This window comes from Prinia subflava, chromosome 2 (genome assembly GCF_021018805.1).
Source record: "Prinia subflava isolate CZ2003 ecotype Zambia chromosome 2, Cam_Psub_1.2, whole genome shotgun sequence".
NCBI classification, from domain to species: domain Eukaryota; kingdom Metazoa; phylum Chordata; class Aves; order Passeriformes; family Cisticolidae; genus Prinia; species Prinia subflava.
The window spans coordinates 96,556,813-96,573,757 of NC_086248.1; the positions used below are offsets into that span (position 1 = coordinate 96,556,813).

General features: G+C 44.9%; 1 protein-coding gene across 3 annotated transcripts in view; it reads right to left on the reverse strand.

Annotated features, from left to right (window-relative positions):
• Positions 1–10,393, reverse strand: part of CAPN8 (calpain 8) — a 31,149-nt gene extending 20,756 nt beyond the window's left edge. Inside the window, exons 1-2 of one of the 3 annotated variants that reach the window (XM_063391105.1) lie at positions 9,668–10,385; positions 7,410–7,479 (exon numbers count right to left, since the gene is read on the reverse strand). In XM_063391105.1, coding sequence (XP_063247175.1) covers positions 7,410–7,479; positions 9,668–9,904 — 307 coding nt within the window. In that variant the 5' untranslated portion in view covers positions 9,905–10,385. Of the gene's footprint in view, positions 1–7,409; positions 7,480–9,667 lie in introns of all 3 variants that reach the window. The other 2 variants (XM_063391106.1, XM_063391104.1) reach the window with 2 other exon arrangements.
• Between the last annotated feature and the right edge of the window lie 6,552 nt (positions 10,394–16,945).

Genomic DNA, 16,945 nt, shown 5'->3' on the forward strand with positions numbered 1-16,945 from the left:
AGCTGAAGTCTTCTGGGCCTTTGTGAGCAGGCAAGTCCTTTCTCTGGCCCATTCCTTATTCTGGAGAGGCTGGGCTTGCCCAGCCCTCCCTGCAGGCTGTGTGCTTGCAGCTGGAGCTGTTTGCTGCATTGGTTACCTGTTTATTGAGGACTGGAGGCTGGGTAAGCAGCAGCCTCTGTCACACCAAAGGTGGTGCCCCTGGGAAATGCAGTGACTCGTGATGTTTGCACACTGCAAACAGCAGGAGGAACTTCTGTGATTCTGTTTTATTTCTGAGGTGTGCAGAAAGCCTAGCAAAACAAAACTGCTCTGAAAGTACTAACATTTTCCTGGTTCCCTGAGGATTATCTGTGCCAAGACATAGTTCCTTTGGCGGGTGCATATTCTGCAGAAGCAATTTGCATCGTGGCTCTTGCTTCAGAGGAAATGAGTGAATTGAGAAACCAAGGAAAGAGTTTAATCTGCAGCAAGATTGAACATCCTAGAGCAGCAGTTAACTTTCTATATTGACTTGGGAATTATGGTTCAACACCATGGTGAATACAAGTGTAAAAGTAGGATGAAGGGCCTTGCCAAGTGCTCTCTGCTGCCTGTACCCCTGGATGATAGAAGAGTTATCAAAGGGTGATAGAAGGGGGATAAACAGGTAACCAATCTAGCAAACAGCTCCAGCTGCAAGCACACAGGGAGGGCTGGGCAAGCCCAGCCTCTCCAGAATAAGGAATGGGCCAAAGAAAGGACTCACCTGCTCACAAAGGCCCAGAAGACTTCAGCTTCCATTAGACTGCTGGGCAAATCCCTGGCAATAGCTCTAAGTTCAGACCTTCAAAGAAAGGGCTGAGGAGGAATAGGCCCACAAATGTTCCTGCTATCCATTGAATCTTCTCCAAAAGATAGGAATGGAAGTCCCACCATCCTTCTATCAACCCAGTGAGAGGGAGGTACCCAGATGGCTCCTATGAGCTGCCTTAAGAAACCTCTGTAAAGGAGCTGTTCCTTGGTGTGATGACCTGTAACTACCTGAGCTGGCTGATCACACCATGGGTCCCAAGCCACAACAGGCATTATGATATATTTCTACCTCTTGTGGCAGTTCAAGCCTTTCTAAAAATGAGGACAAACCATTCTTAGTATGTGAGGTGTTGCTTGAGCCTTCCCCAGGATTCTCTGCCTTATCTTGGCTGCCATGTTCCAAAGAGTGCATTTAAGCTGGAAGGGGGCAGACAAATGGTTGGATTGCCTGGCATTTTTTATGAGAAGAGGTTAAAAAAATTTGTCCTGCTCATCCTATACAAGTGAGGTTTGAAGAGGAAGTGTGAGGCAGGTTAAATGCTACTTTGCAGAAAAGCTGTTTCAGCCAAGAGCTCTTAGTAGAAAGATAATATTTTCTTTGCAGAGAAGGAGGTAAAATAAAAGGATTGTGACATGTTTAAAGTGGAAATAGGGAAAAGTTGATGCTCTGCATATAGAAAAGAAAGTCCAGGAGCTTCAGACTATAGAATATCTATGAGCAAAAACCTTCTCAAGGAAGGATCAACTTGCTGGCCTGGAAGTTTGCTCCCAGCCTTAGGTACTTATGTATAAAATAAGCAAAATTATAAGACCACAAGGTGTGGGAAAAAAGGTTTTAAGAACATTCTCTCCCAAGGAAATGTAGGTGCAGGAAAGAAAATGAAACTGAGAACACTCAGATCTGCTTTGTAGCTATTTCTTTGAGGCTTTCCTTGGTACAGTGTATGCCTTAAGCTGTTATAATTTCTGTTTTCCTTGAAGAGGTAGAAATAATGGTGATACGTCTGGGGAATGGATTTTCAGAGGAGAAAGATGAAAAGCCAAATCAAGTCAGAACTGAAATTCTCATTTTTCTGATGCTCTGGCTGCCCCTGGCACGCTGTGAAGTGCAGCAGATTATTTCTGAGAAGGTGGCAAGGTGGGTGTCCCTGGTGTTCCTGTTGTGTCCCTCCAGCCTGTGAGACCAGAGAAGGCCTGCAGCAGTGACAAATTGGTGCTCTCCCAGTGTGCAACATCTGGAACAGTTTCCCCTAAAGTCCTGGCCAGGATTTTGAAGCCAGTGAGTGAGAAACTACTCCAGATTTTGCTGAGGAAGTAAATGTTAGATGAACAACTAGGCAGAAGATTTGGTGAAATGAGGGGTGTTTCCTTAAATATGTTGTTTACTTCCTGCCTCAGAACTCAACAATTTCAGAATCTCAGACCAGAGGATGCCAAATGCAGCGTGAAATCCTTTAAGGCACCTTTCTTACAGCATGAATTAACTTCTTAGCGCTTGGGAGAGTGAGTGACGTGGGTGCTGCTGCTGTTTCCAACACTCCAGTGCAGTCTGACCTCCCAGGGAAGCATTCCAGGGCATGCCTGCCCAAAGCACGCCTGGGAAGAATTGTGTTGGAAGAGTTGCAGTGGTGAACTTGGCCTTAAAAGCAGCCATGCATGCCTTCCTCAAGCACTGCAGAGTCCTATCTCCAAACCTTACTTTGTGGGGCCTAATATCTTTGACTAAGCTTGTGCCAAGCAAAAGGAACCAGCTGGGAATTGGTTGCTGCTCAGTAATGTGATAAAAATGGAAGTGTGTCTGAATGTAGATGGTTTGGGGGAATCTTTGTATAGCAGAGATGCACGACATTTAAGCTCCTGTGATATTTACTTTCAGAGGATGTAGGAACCTGTCTATACCAAGGAGCTTCCATGAGGGGGCCTAAACTGTGGCCTCTTACCCTATTGTGCACCATAATGGGATCCTGGCCCATTAATAAGCCTTCTCAGTCCTACTGGGTAATATATGACTAATTCTAAAAGAGTACAAATTGACACTTCCTGTTCCCTTTTTCAAAGTTCAACATCGTTTTGCCAGCAGCACGGTTTGAAGTTTAGTTTGTGGTTGTGCCTATAGAACAGCAGAAGAGCACAAGCTGCCCAGAAAGGCACATTATGTAGGACCCTCAAACTTGTTCTGGTTCTGCTGCAGGTTCTAAGTAATCTTTCACACTCTGAGGAAACTATTTTGTTCCATTCCTAAAAAGGGAATATTTTGAGGGAGAGAAAAAGAGGCCAATTGACCAATTAATTAGAATATATTTCAAATAGGCTCATAGTCAGAAAAATGACAATATCAAAAAACATTTCACTGTATGGGTTTAAAGTTGCAGCATTTCAGCTTATAAAAATAACTATTTTTGTTAAAGCCTTCTCAATATGACCCCTGCAAGGATAAATCACTTATGGACACATATCACTGCTTCTGTTCAGTCTCATATTTCATGAACAAAAGTTCCAGACAAATGCCAGTTACAGTGTTTACTGCCACTGCTGAATGTCCTTTAAAGGAGCCAGCTTGATTTCTGGATCTGAAGTAAATTGAAACGGTAATAAAGTGAAATTTGGGTGTTTTTTACTTTTTGTTTTTAAATTTAAGCAGTTCTGACCTTGAGTTTGTGGTGGAAAGGGTAAACATGAAGCTTAGCTGTGCCTATCTCCTATGTGTGTGTGTGTATATATATATACATATACATATATACACACATATACATGTGTGATCTTGGAGAATTATTTTGACTGTTAGTGCACTTGAAATAGAATCCCTTGCAGCTCACAGATGCCCTGAGTTGGCTCATGTCCTCAGTGCCACCAGGCAGCTCCTGGTTTACAGAGATAATCACGTTGCTGCAGCGAAGAGCGAATCCCTGGTCACCCGGCAGCTCAGCGACTCCTCCGTATTGATGATGTTTACCCAAGCATGCTCCACTTGCAGAGGCCATAAAATAAATGAGAAATTTGATTAGGTTCGGTTGCTCCAGAGCTGTGCTCAGTTTCTGTTTAGCTATCATCAAAGTGTCTAGACACAGAGCATCTAAACTCTCCCTTGACCTAGAGATGGTGATTTGCAGCCAAAAGTCCAAGTTGTCTGGTTCCAGGATGCAACTGGGCAGCACAGAGGCATTTCTGTCCTGACTCTGTTCTGGCTTGTTGCTGTTTCAGCAATGCCTGATGTTCAGAAAGGATCCAAACACAGTGGGTTACTGGATTGCCCAGCAGCTCTGACTCTCAGCTTTAGTCTCTGCTGGAAGCCCTTGTTCAGAGCTAGTAGCACCTGGGGCATCACACCAGACAGCAAGGAAGCACTGACCCACCAGCTTATAATTTATGGCAGTGCAGGTTGCCTCTGCTTTGAGATTTCTAAAGATTTTCTGAGGTTTTCTATGGAAATTAATTTTGTTCTGCAGCTGTGTACAGATAGGCAAAGGAGAATCCAGCAAAGGAACAGGCTTTTTTCTCCTTGGGGTCTCAGAGTTGTTAGCAAATGTATTTTTTTATATCAATGGGATATATTTGCTAGAACCAGGATCTCCAATATCCCTGAGCCCATGGGATTAAATGTCAGAAGGGCCAGGTATTAATGTCTACAGCAAAGTAAGTGAACAAGCCCAGTACTATTCATTTCTCTCCTGCCTGCAACCACTTCAAAGGCTCCCTCAACAGGTATCAGATCTATCTCAGAGCTGTCAGGCTTCGGTTTGTTTTCCAGGGTACCTCTAATCTCCCCAAATCTGCCTGTAGGGCAAGGCATGCACAAAGCACACGTGGGGTGGGCTCCTGGGCTGGTGTGAGCTGGTGCATTTGTCTTGGCTTCAGGGACCTCCTCCATCTGCCAGCCCAGGCCCAGGGAACTGCCCTGCCTGGAGTGACCTCTGGGCGCTCAGAACAAAAGGCAACTCATGAATATAAATAGTGTGGATCTGGAAAGCTAATATTAAACTGAGGGGGTTTCAGTACCTTTTATATTATTTAAATTAAATTTTATGCCACTTACTTCTTAAGAACTTCTGCAAACAGTCCTCAGGTTAACTTATTCAGATAGCAGCAAGAAAATTTCATAAGTCACCTTTAATAACTAAGACTATGTGACTACATTTCAAGTTGTTACTAGGCTATCAAAAAGATATGGTTCAAAGAACGTTTAAAACATTTCAAGACTTTCAAGTCCCCATCAAACTTCCCAAGCTGATATTCATCTAGCTTACGCTGTTGTCAAAGAAATAAGTTTAATGGAGTGAGACCAGCTCAGGATTTTCTTGTTCCTTTTGTTCATATAAACCCAGACCTGCAGTGTTATTCTTAAAAGAAAAGAAACATGTCAGAGAATATTATTAAAAATAGGCTCTATGTCCCTAAAGGACGTGTTACCCAGCCACATACGTGGCTTTTGTAAATATGTAATCAGGGTCTGTTTCAATAGAAGTGTTTTACATGAGGGTCTTGGTAACAAGGATTTTGATATTCAAGGTATTGGATCAAATACCAAAAAAGCTTAGTATGCCTCAGGGATGTAAAGCAAGTACCTGAAGGCTAAAAGGGAAGTCCCATGCCTGCAGTTTATTTTTGTGAAGGGTCAGTGTGTGTAGAAGCAATTACAAGCAGCCTTGCAGAAACAAATTGGATTATCTTTCATTATTTTCTCTTTTTCCTCTTTTGTGTGCGTGTGTGTGTGAGAGAGAGAGAGAAAATCAAGTTCCTAATAATAGCAGAAGCAGATTTTGGGGCTTTTCTTCTAGGTTTGGAACGGTTTTCAGGACCAGACTTTGGGTTACTGGCCACCAACATCTGTCTTGGGAAAACCCAGAGCAAGGCACCATCCCCAAATTCACAGGAGGTTTTGGGGTCCAACCTGGTCCATCCAGTTCTGTTTTTAACCACTATGTGTTGGATTCTGGCACTGATCTCTAATGAAAGCCCAGTTGGCACAAGGGATTCCACAGAAACATTCAGCAGGTGACAGAAACAGAAAAGAGCTCAGGGTATTTGTATTCAGTTTCTAGGCTAAGCACAAATAATGCACTGGCCTCTTCTAGTTTAAGAACAGATAATATTTTTTCAGTCCTATAGCTTGTAAGCTGTCTGGGAAAATGAGGCTTTACTTCAGGTGTATGTTCTTAAATTTTTTTATGCCCTTATAGAAACTTTCCAAATAGGAGATGACAAGAAGTATCATTTTTACTACTAATTTGAGCCATTCTCCTGAAATACAGTAAGTGATTTCCCCATACTCTTTTCCAGCATCCACCAAATAAATATCCTGGAGCAAGTATATGATTGGGCATCTTATTTTTAGCATTTGGAGTACAAGCCCACACACCAGGGAATTTTTTAGCAATTGCTTTAATAGTGCTGTGTTTACAAGAGCAGCACCGGTGTTATTTATCGCCAGCGACTTGCAGAATTGTTTCAATCTCATTTGCACAATGGATGTGCTGGAAGACCAGTGAGGTCAGGAGTACTGCAGTTAGCAGCACAGGAGGGAGAAAAGCTGATTTCTCTGTGTCTAATCTATCAAATTCTCATTACAAGAGTTTCAGCCTTCTCGCCTCTCTATGCAGTCAAGGGTTTGCTGCCGCTGTCCTCTGCAGCTGGATCTTATCAGTGAGGCAGGCAGGGAAGGCAGCTGCTGCTGCAGCTACTCCAAGGAGGAATAAAGTCCCCTTACAGCTCCCTTCTGGCCACTTGCACAGCAGCTCTGTTTAGCCAAAGGCAAGCACTGCAGAAAAATGGGTAAGGAAGGCTTTTCCTGATGGATATCTGGGAGAGGATGAGTGCTGCCTGAGAGATACTTCCTCTGCATTCAGGGAGCTGAGCAGCACTGCCTTTTTTCTCTGTATGGCTGGTTCCTGGTTGCTCCTGTCCCTCCTCACAGCTCTACATGAATGCTGTTCAAGCAGAAAGGAGGGTTCAGCATGAAGGGCTTGGAACGATTTGTTTGTTGTGGATGGTATTACAAAGTTTGCATTCTCTGTTCATTTCTTTCTGATGTGGTCCCTGTTTCTAACTCACACTTGGACCATCCTGCTTGACACAAAATAGCACATCACAGTCCTGGCCCCTCTACTAAACCAGTTCCTTCTCTGTTCCTTGGTTCTTGTGATTTGTTTTGTGTGAAAACTGGGGCAGGAACTTGCTCTGCCTCCCAAATAAAAGAACCTAAGGACTAGGTTACAGCAGAAAACTTCCCTGATGTCCCTTGTCCCCTGAGCCTTTGGAGCTGCTCTTGCTGGCACAGGCATGAATCCCACTCTAGCCTCAGGGCAAGTGCTCCCATGATCAGGTTGGCATCCACCTCTGTCTTAAGAGGTCAAAAGCAAACCAGTTTTCTGTTCCACATAATTACTTCCTTCCTCCAGGACACAGTTTGGTGTCTTCCAGTTTTGACATACCTCTAACAAGCCCACATATACCCCTTTTCAAGCAGCAGTGCTGGCATGTGAGTCCTCTTCTTGGGTATCTGTCCCTCCATACTATGTCTGGGAGACAGCCAATAAAATGGTCCACGTAGCAGGAATTTTTAAATGAAGCTTCATTTCTTTTTCTTCTTCCAAAACAAAATTCAGAAGCTCTGTACATACCCAGCTCTCCTTGGCAGACATCTGTTCGGGTAGCTCCTCCGATTATAAACTGAGGGTTGGCACATAACTCCTGGAAAGACATGATTTCAAAGTTTGTATCACCCTTTCTGGCCTGAAAAGTTCCCTTTTCTTCTTTATAGTTTCAATATTCAAAAACTATTAAACACTTTAAACATTTCTTTAAAAATATATCCTTCCTCCTCCGTCTGATTAACATGGTCCCAGACAAAATTTCTTTATTAAATTGAGACCTGCATGTATTTTTTTTAGGCAAATCCTGATGCCCTTTGCTACTAGGCACTGTCAGTAATACTACCAAGAATTTTTGCTACTGTGGAGACAGAGGTGAAAATTCACCTCAGCATTTACATCTTATTTCATCTTGCTGAGGTTTTGGCTCAAGCAGCACAAATGAGTTGGTGACTGTGACTGCTGCCTGTGCCACTGGAACTGTGCTGAGTTTCCAGTGCCAACAGTGTGGAGGATGTTCCCCCACCCTGACCCTGCTTCCTGGGAGGCCAACCACACAAATGCCTTTATTAGCAACAACCCCTCTTTCTTCCTGGCCCTTTGGGGCCAGCCAAGTAGGTTATGGCAATGACTGTCACTGCTATCCCAACTCTGAGCTCTCCAACAACTCATGGCCTATATTAGGAAGTCATTATTGTCTCTCTAGAGACAAAAGCCTTTTCTGTTTTCCTGAGAATTTTCCATGAGTTTCTGGATGGCAGCAAGGAGCAGTTTATAGGAAGCCTAACTTGGCAGGCAGGGTTGAGGACAGTTTAGGCAGTCATGGCTCTCCTCGAGAGCAGCAGTTGTCAGCTCTGAGCATCCCATGGAGAGACAAAGACAACCCAGGACTTCTTGTATATGATGAAGATCCAGTTTGTGAATTTTTCCTCCAATAGGGATCATCTCAGCTACATCCTTTTGCTTCTGTCCAGTGGAGAGGGGTCCAGCAGTATTTTACCCACCACACAGAAGGTTTTATGTAATTTTTTCTCTTCACCCTCCAAAGTTCTGCACCTGGTGTCAGTCAGCTGCATATGACTTATTACTCACCCGGACACCTGTCCTTCCTGAGCCACTCCCAAGGGCCACATGCACCTTTCACACAGCTGAGCTTCCCCTCAGGGGTCCCACGGGCTGGTCTCTGGCAGGCAGGGCTGGGACATTTAACCCTGTTGGATCTCAGCCCTCAGTTATTCCTTACCCTGTTATGCTTGTGGCTGAGTCTCTGCCTGCAGCAGGCCCAACATTGTTCTTGTGTGAGAAACCCCAGTCTAATTTCGTGAGTTTTCTATGGCTGATCTTCTGCAAGGATAGGCAAAGCCAAGAAATACATCCACGGTATTTGTTGAGGTAACATCCAGGTGCCAGAGTGAGGTGCTGATGGATAAATGGGGTTGCCAGGGTTATTAAACCTGGAGTTACTAAACCTGCAAGTTTCTGTTTCTCACTTTTCAGGTGAAAAAATATTAAAGTTTAAAGCCTTGAAATTTTCTGTTCTTCTCATTCTCCCTTCTTCCAGAAAGGAGTAAGTAATTTGGGGAGAGAGGAATCCCCCCCTTTTATTTTAATATTTCTTGATGTTGCGAAATGGCAAAGGAGAAGTAAGTGAGGACAGAAATAAATGACCGAAAAATGTGAGTGCAGAAAAATCTCAGAAGCCCTGATTTTGTGACTTAAAAAAAAATCATCTAATTTTTGCTGATGAAAATTACCTTCTTAGAATCAGAGGCCATTTCTAGGAGATACTTATTTAGATAATAACATTTCCAGTCAGTTACTATTTAACTGTTACAGGCAGCTTGAAATGTTACAGGCAGAGGTTTTTATTTAGGTATTTTTATTAGCCTGATTTCCTGAGGGGCACAATGGCAAGACCTTGGTGTGGGTGTTGTTACAAATGACAGTCGATAGCTCCTGGGGTGGCCCAACGTCAGGCTGGATATATGTGGGGCTTTTGCATCCATCTCTGGAGCTGGGATGGGTAGGAAGAAAGCAGGTTGCCATGAAGCAGGTACCCATGAAGAAGTTCTAGGATTCCCTGCTTTACAATGGGCTTAGAAGATGATTCCTTTCCCCACCCCCTTTCCAACCTAGGTTCTGCCATAGAAGTAAAGCAAGATAGAATTAAGAGAAAAGACCTACAGGAACAGTGGATATTGAAGCTCAGCAGTGATTTAACCTGGATGTTCAGCTGGGCTTTGGCTAGATTTGAACCCAGTGAGACAGGAGTTACAGAGCACTCTTACCGTGGGGCGCTTCCAGACTATCCCCTGAGTTTTGAAGGAATACGGTCCCAGGTCCCGGTAGCCCAGAGCAGAAGGACAGGCTGGGAACTCTTCATCCTTGAACAGTGTGCCAGTCTGCAGGCACTGCTGCTTCAGGGCTTCATAGTCCTGCTTCAGATACTTGATGGCATTCCTGTTGGATCCGAGCCCGTCCGCTGCTGCTCGTTCTTGGCACAGTCTCGCCGTGACCCTGGACATGCTGCCCACCCTGCCAGTGCGTGCTGCAGCAAAGAGAGGAGGTGAGTATGGGCAGCCAGCAGGCTTGGGTGGAGCCAAGGACTGCCCCAAGTGCTGCAGCAGCCCTGGAGGGAGGAGGCACCAGGAGAGCAAATATGTACCTGGGAGAGGGGCGGGAGCCGCAGCGATCACAGCAGGGACTCTGGGCACTGCCTGCTGCTACTCCCATGATATTTGCTTTTTTTGCTGTCCATTTTTAAAATACCTTTTTTTTTTTTTTTTTTTTAGCAAGAAGACGGAGAACTTCTTGCAGGCACACCTGTTAACAGATAGAAAGAGACTGTGTGCATTCCGTGTGCTGAAAGTCAGGTTTAAGGATCAGTCTTTTAAAAATCCAGGTGAGGATGGTTCAAAACTCCTTTCCTCCTTCTGAAATGGGACTCTATGCTGTTAGAGGGTTGTGCAGCCACAAAACCTGGGGCTGGATATCTATTGCTACAGCTTACATGGCTACGGAGATGCCATGGAGTTTTAAAGCTAGGGAAAATTGAACCCACCTCCGGCTCAAACAATGAGTTTTTGTAAAAAGACCCCTCTCTTTGGTACTCTCAAAACAGTATGAATTTACAAGTTAATTTATTAGCAACAAGAAGTGTGAAGTTGACAGAGCTAGAGCTGGCCACTTGCAGAGGGCAAGGATACAACCCAGGAGCATGACCTAGGCCAAACACAGGAAATTGTTTCACCAAGTAGGAGGGAAGCTGGTAAGCCCTGCTACCCCTCTCCAATGTCACCTTGGGCAGAAGTCACTAAAACGTCCCCATCTATAAAAACGGGGTCTTGTCTCAGCTAGTGAGAGATTACCCATCATATTTACAGTCTTCTGCTGGTGTTTTCTGCATATAAAATGTTTACAGGCAGAAAACAAAGAAATCCTTGGGTGCAAAAGGCTTTATAGACCTTAGGAAACAGTGGGTGCTGTCCTTGTAGGAAAAACCCCTCAATTTCTACCCTAGCAACCCCATTTTGTACTGACACAGGTCCACACTTCCTTGGCAAGGTGGCTGCCTTTGTAGATTTAGGAACTGAAGGTGGAAATATTTTCCATGGAGCACAACTGCTCTCTGCTGTCATCTTATGTAATGGCTGAGATTCCCCAACAAAGCCACTGCCTGTCCAGCTGAGAGCTGGGTAAACAGTAACTTTGTTTGCCAAGGAGCATGTCTGATGACTACCCTAGGTAAATTTAGACAGGAGGTGTGGGGAAGGGAAGAGAGAATTTTTAAGGAATGAAACACGGTGAGATAAGGAATCCAAACAGAGGCTAGTCAGGTTGCTTGTCTGCAAATATTTGAAGAGAGTGAATGCAAGGGAGGAAACAAAATTACTTGGTCTGTTCCAGGCAGTGAAGGCTGGGCTGGGGAAATTAGTATATCAGTTACCCCAGAATTAAACTGATTCTGTTGAAATTGAGTAAAGGAAAAGCGTGGCCAGCATTTGATCCCTGTTGCATTTCAGTACTTCCAGGCATGTCTGTGTACTGAACCAGAGTGAGGAGTGGAATAATAAAAGGTTGAAGGGAGGGTTTTTTCTTTCCAGGGTGGATTTGTTTTCCTGACAAATAGACACACTCAGGGGCACCCACTTTCTTTGCTCATGAGGCAGAATACTGCTTTCCTCCCCCACCCTGCATCAGTGCCTTGTGCTGAAATTTCCTCTCTTCCTGTGGTCCGGAGGAACGCTCCCACTTTGATGTGACTGCTGTAAGCTGCAAGTTTGGCAACATTGTTCATAGAAAAGCATGGTGCTCCAGCAACTGGAAAAGGTCATTTTGAACAATTACAGTATTTTGTTTTCTGTGTACTTTCTCAGACATACACTTGACGTGCTGTGTGCTCTAAAACTCCAGTTGCCACTCGATTTGAGCAGGCACAGCAGGGGTGAACCCTTGTGCATCACCAGAGTGCAACAGGGAAGGACAGACCAAAGGTAGGAGCACCTCCCCTGTGGAGACAGGCTGAGAGCACTGGGGTTTCTCAGACTGGGGAAGAAAAGGCTCCAGGAAGACCGTAGAGCATCTTCCAATTCCTAAAGAAGGCTACCAGGAATCTGGAAAGGGAATTTTTACAGAGTTTGTAGTGATAAGACAAATGGGAATGCATCTTCAGATTGACAGAGGGGAGATTTAGATGAAACATTAAGTAGAAACTCTTCACTGTAAGGATAGTGATGCTTTGGAACAGGTTTCACAGAGAGGTTGTGGATGTCTCATCCCTGGAAGTGTTCAAGGCCAGGTTGGATGAGCCTTTGGGCACCCTCTTCTAATGAAAGGTGCCCCTGTCCAGGGTAGGGGGGTTGGAACAAGATGATATTTAGGGTCCCTTCCAACACAAACCTTTCTTTAATTCTATAATACAATCAGATTTTAATAACTAATTTCAGTTTTCACATTTGGAAAGAGGCTGAGGACAACTCTTTTCTCTGGGGGAAGCTTGGACCAGGTGGGCACTCAATGTGTCCACCACAACTATTTGATTCTAGTGATCTGTCACAGCACTTCAAATCCATTTTCCAAGCTTGACTAGCAGCAGCATGATTTATTTTGTGTAGAATGTGATACACAAGCACCATCTAGAGGATATAAAGGAGATGATGATGACTGTAGTTGACTACAGCATTAACTGACAGCTGTACTATAGGAGGAAAAGGTTTTAAGGTTCCATGACTTAAAAACTGCAGCTGAAGTGGCATTAACTCCTAGGGTTAATAGTTATAACAATTATTCTGACTTTTGTTGCTTCTAGGATTTGCATTTTTTTGCCTGGCTCTTCTTGCCTCCCTCTCCCTCTCCTCCTTCTTGATAAGGAATAACCAATTAAACCAGAAAAAAGCATCACCTGGGTTTCAAAGAAGAGACTGAAAATTCCAGTCGGGATATCACCGTGGAGGCCCAACCAGGAAAACAGACTGGGGACAGAGATCTGGGTGCAACAGAGCAGCAGGGCAGAAGACCTGCCCTTAGTTTATTTTTCCATTATATATCTGTGGCAAGGTGACCATGGATTGGAGAAGGGTATCGCCACCTCTCCTGTCACATTGGTCCAGGAGGCTGTCATTCAGCCTCCCCTTCTCTTGGAGAAAGTATTCATAACATTGCCAATATTTACAAAACATGGTCCTGTGTTTACAATTCACCAGCGTGAGAAACTGCACGTTTCTCCTTTAATATGAACGCTCAGCAAACCAGGAAAATTCATGGCAACATCGGGACTGTTCTGTGTATGGGGAAATCTTGAGAAGAAAATAACTGCCAATTACCCAGCAGTTTCAGATACATTTCTGACATAGTGCATTAGAGAGAAATGAGAGGGCTCTCCTGTACTGCAGCACTTGGCTAATGAAGATTAAATCTGCTTTGCTGTACTGTAGACCTTGCAGCATGAAAACAGATCAGTTTCATTTCTGAGAGCTTGCCTTCTCGTATTCTAGATGTATGGGTTCCTACCCACCCTATTACTGTGAAAATTGAGTGAGTATCAATAAGAAAGCCATTGGGAGATACGAAAGTTCCTAGATGTTTGGCTCTAAGATTATTGTTTTAGAGGTTGTAGTATTTTATCCAAGTGTTTGGGGAGGAATGGGTTGCTACAAGTTGCAGCCTCACAGGTTCCCTACTGGGAAAAACATCTGAAATTATCTCTGATTCTGCTTAGATGTTTTATAAAAGCCACAAAATTGTTGGTGCCTGAGGAGAAGGAAGATGATATCCTGCAGAGGTAATGCCTGCACCACACATGTGAAGCCCCACAACACAAGCTGGGCTGATCCAGAATGATGGTTCAGCACTGGGAAGGAAGCTGGGAAGGATAGCTGGATTTTGCAGGATGACCCAGGTCTTTCTGACACTTCACACTGAACTGGCCAGGGCTGGAGACACCTTGTGATGATGGGAAAAGCTCAGTACCTCTCCAGAGCCCAGCCTCAGACAGGGAATCTATTCCCTTCCTCATGAAACATCAGTAATGGTACTGCAAGCCTCTTCCCCAGGGAAACCACCCTCATCCTGATGAGGATGGGGCAGCTCCTGGGAAGGAAAAGAGGAGCCCAGAAGGTGCATGGGCCCATTCCTCCCTTCCTGAGCTGTTGGCCATTTGTTCACCAGTGTCCATGTACAGTGAAAGGACAGAGGAGCAAGAGGGAGGAGGGATGATGCAAGGAAGAGCAGCTCTGAGTTACTCACAATTGCTGAGTGTGGGCATGAGAAAAGATAAGCCCATCCTGCCTGAAACTCCATGCTGTGAGTGGCAGCTGGATGCTCTTTTTCAGGAAGCAGAATGAGCTGCTGCAGCAACAGCTGAAACCACTCACTTGCAAAATGTGAGAGTTGGTGACTTCTTTGAAGAGCTGCAGGTGTGCAGGGAGATTAAGAAGAAATCAGATTTCTTTTTCCTTCTGAAATTGCCTGGTTTTAGGGAGACACAAGTAGGTAACTATTCGTGGAACTGCTATTTTCACTTAAGAGCATTACACTGGTCTCACAGTCAAATGGAAGTCACCTCTTTCTTTAAAGAAAATGGGCATACTGTGTAAGTACATAGAAAATGAAGGAACTGGCTCACACAGTGCTCAAAAGAGCTTCCTTCCCTTAAACTCTGTACTCCCATCCACATCTGCTGCTGGGTTGGAAGTGGAAGTAGTTGACTTGTTGACTTAGCTGGCTGCAGAGGACTTTGTGGGCAGGTGCTCCTAGCCAGCGGGAGGCTGGCTATCCTAGATGGCTGCTGGAATAGCCAGCTTCCCATGTAAGAAGAGGAATTCTGTATTACACCAATATATCCTTACCTTGTCATTGGACAAGGGACAGTATGGTCCGTAGACATCTGGGACCAGTCTAACAAGCCCGGGTGGCAAATACACATCTCCCCTGTATTGCCTAGGTACCTCTCCCACTACTTAATGGAATCCTTGCTGGTTCAATTTCCTTCTGGCTTTGTTCCCTTCTGTTCTTCTCCTTTTCTGTTTGGCTCAGTCTCAACCCTCATTGCACCGCAGAGACTCTAAGAAAACTCTGGTAGCTCTGACTGAGCAGAGCAGCCACATATGAGCCTTGCACACACTTGGTCTTGATCGTCGTCCAGCAGAGGCTGTCAGCTGCCAGCAAATTCCAAAGTGGTCTGTGAGGATCATCTATGGGGGCACATAAGAGATAGCTAAGAAAAGCAAAGTAATTATATGACAAATTTTCAACCCAGCTCAAACTCCTGCACCTGCTGGAAAATAGCTAGAGCAGAAGAGTTCACAAACCAAAACTGGTTTTGTGTGCCAGTGAAAACCATTGCTTTGACTGACTGCGGTTTCCTTTAACCCTGACTCTTGTAAAACCAGAGAAGTGTGACCCATGGCAGCTGTACGGATTTGAACCACTGCGTGGAGCCAAAGAAACACTTTTTGAGCAGCTCTACAGCTCCCAGATCCATCACGTTAGGATGCAACACAGCCCACTGTTAAACTCCAAGGCGGAGGTGCTGTTGTCTCCTGGTCCAGGAGATGGCCTTACCCGTGAGATAACTCAGAGGTGCTTAACAAATCTAAGCAGCTGAGCAAAACCATCCTCCCATGCCACTCTGTGTCCTGCTTGAGCTTCAGCACAGCCATGCTGGAGACCCTGGCTAAAGACATCCTCAACTGAGTGCACACAGCTTATAGCACATAACATTACTGGATCTGCTTCCAGCTCTCCATGTGTGATTGATTTCCCACGTGCTGCTAAAAATACCATTATTCCCTTTATAAAGAGAGCCCTTCTGACCCGTAGGGGTCAGGAGGCATCTTCAAAGCACAGTGAAGTTGGACTGTGCCTTGCCAGGTTTGCATAACCAAGTGGTATCAGGGCTGTTTTCTTGTGAGGCCATGATCTACAACAGGTGTTGCTCAGATCCCTCATATCTAACTTCAAAAAGATTTTGGGGGCCTCCTCTGCTACAGTGGGAACTGAATGGGCAATGCTTGGGTCTTTTTACTGTTTAATGTCAATGGCTTCCCATGAACTGTGCAAGTAGGGCCTGTGCTGAGCTTAGGAAGAGGAATAATAAATGATGAAAGTGCAAAACCAGCACACAAACGGACAGTGGTATACAGTGGTTTGGAGCACCATGTACCAGCAATGAAGGAAAACTCCCACCACACCTCAGCAAACAGCAAGCAGTACTGCCAGTAATTTAAGCTTCTTAAAGCATTTTTCAAGCAATAATGTTTATTTTAGTCAAGATAGCTCCATGATTCATGGATCCAGGACTTGGAAAACGATGTATAAAAAGAGGTACCTATCCTTCCAGGACAGCTGGGCAGCCACTGTGGGGGGTGGGTGCAGCACGAAGGGCTCAGTGTGCTGCCCAGGGAACACTGCCTGACACATCCTGAGTCAGACTTAAAATATGAAACAAATGGTTTGAATTCTCTCTGAGAGTTGCTGCTCTACGTGGGTGCCAGCAGCAGCATTTCAGCCATTCTTGGCAGCAACTCACTGCCAAAATGGAGATGTTCTTTTTCCCACACCGTGTGTGTGTGTGTGTTTTGGGGAAACTCGGGGGAACTCACTGTTTGGGGTTTGGGCTGTGCAGGGAGTGCAGGTGGGTCCATGCCAGCAGTGGCAAAACACGCACTGACCACCAGCAAATCAAGCTGTGAGCGATCTCTGTTACTTGCAGTGTTCAAAGGTGTAACAAGGTGACAACATGTGGTACAGACATACTGTAGTGGGATTTGAGTCACAGGAGGCTTTTCCTTCCTTTGGGCTTCTTGTTTGGTTTGGTTTGAGTTTTGTTTGATTGTTTACTTTTTGTTGTTGGGTTTTTCCTCCTAAACTTAGAGAATTTATATGCATAGTTCTGGTTTTTACATGGAAAATGCGAACTTTTTTGAATTGAAGCGTACATGTGGCAATAGGGGAGCCAGGTGTGCAGCTGATGAGGCGCCAGTGAGGCAGAGATGCTTCTGCACGGGACAGGGAGCTGGAGGGACCGGGAGGGGAAGTTTCTCTATCCGCGACTGCCGGGACAGAGC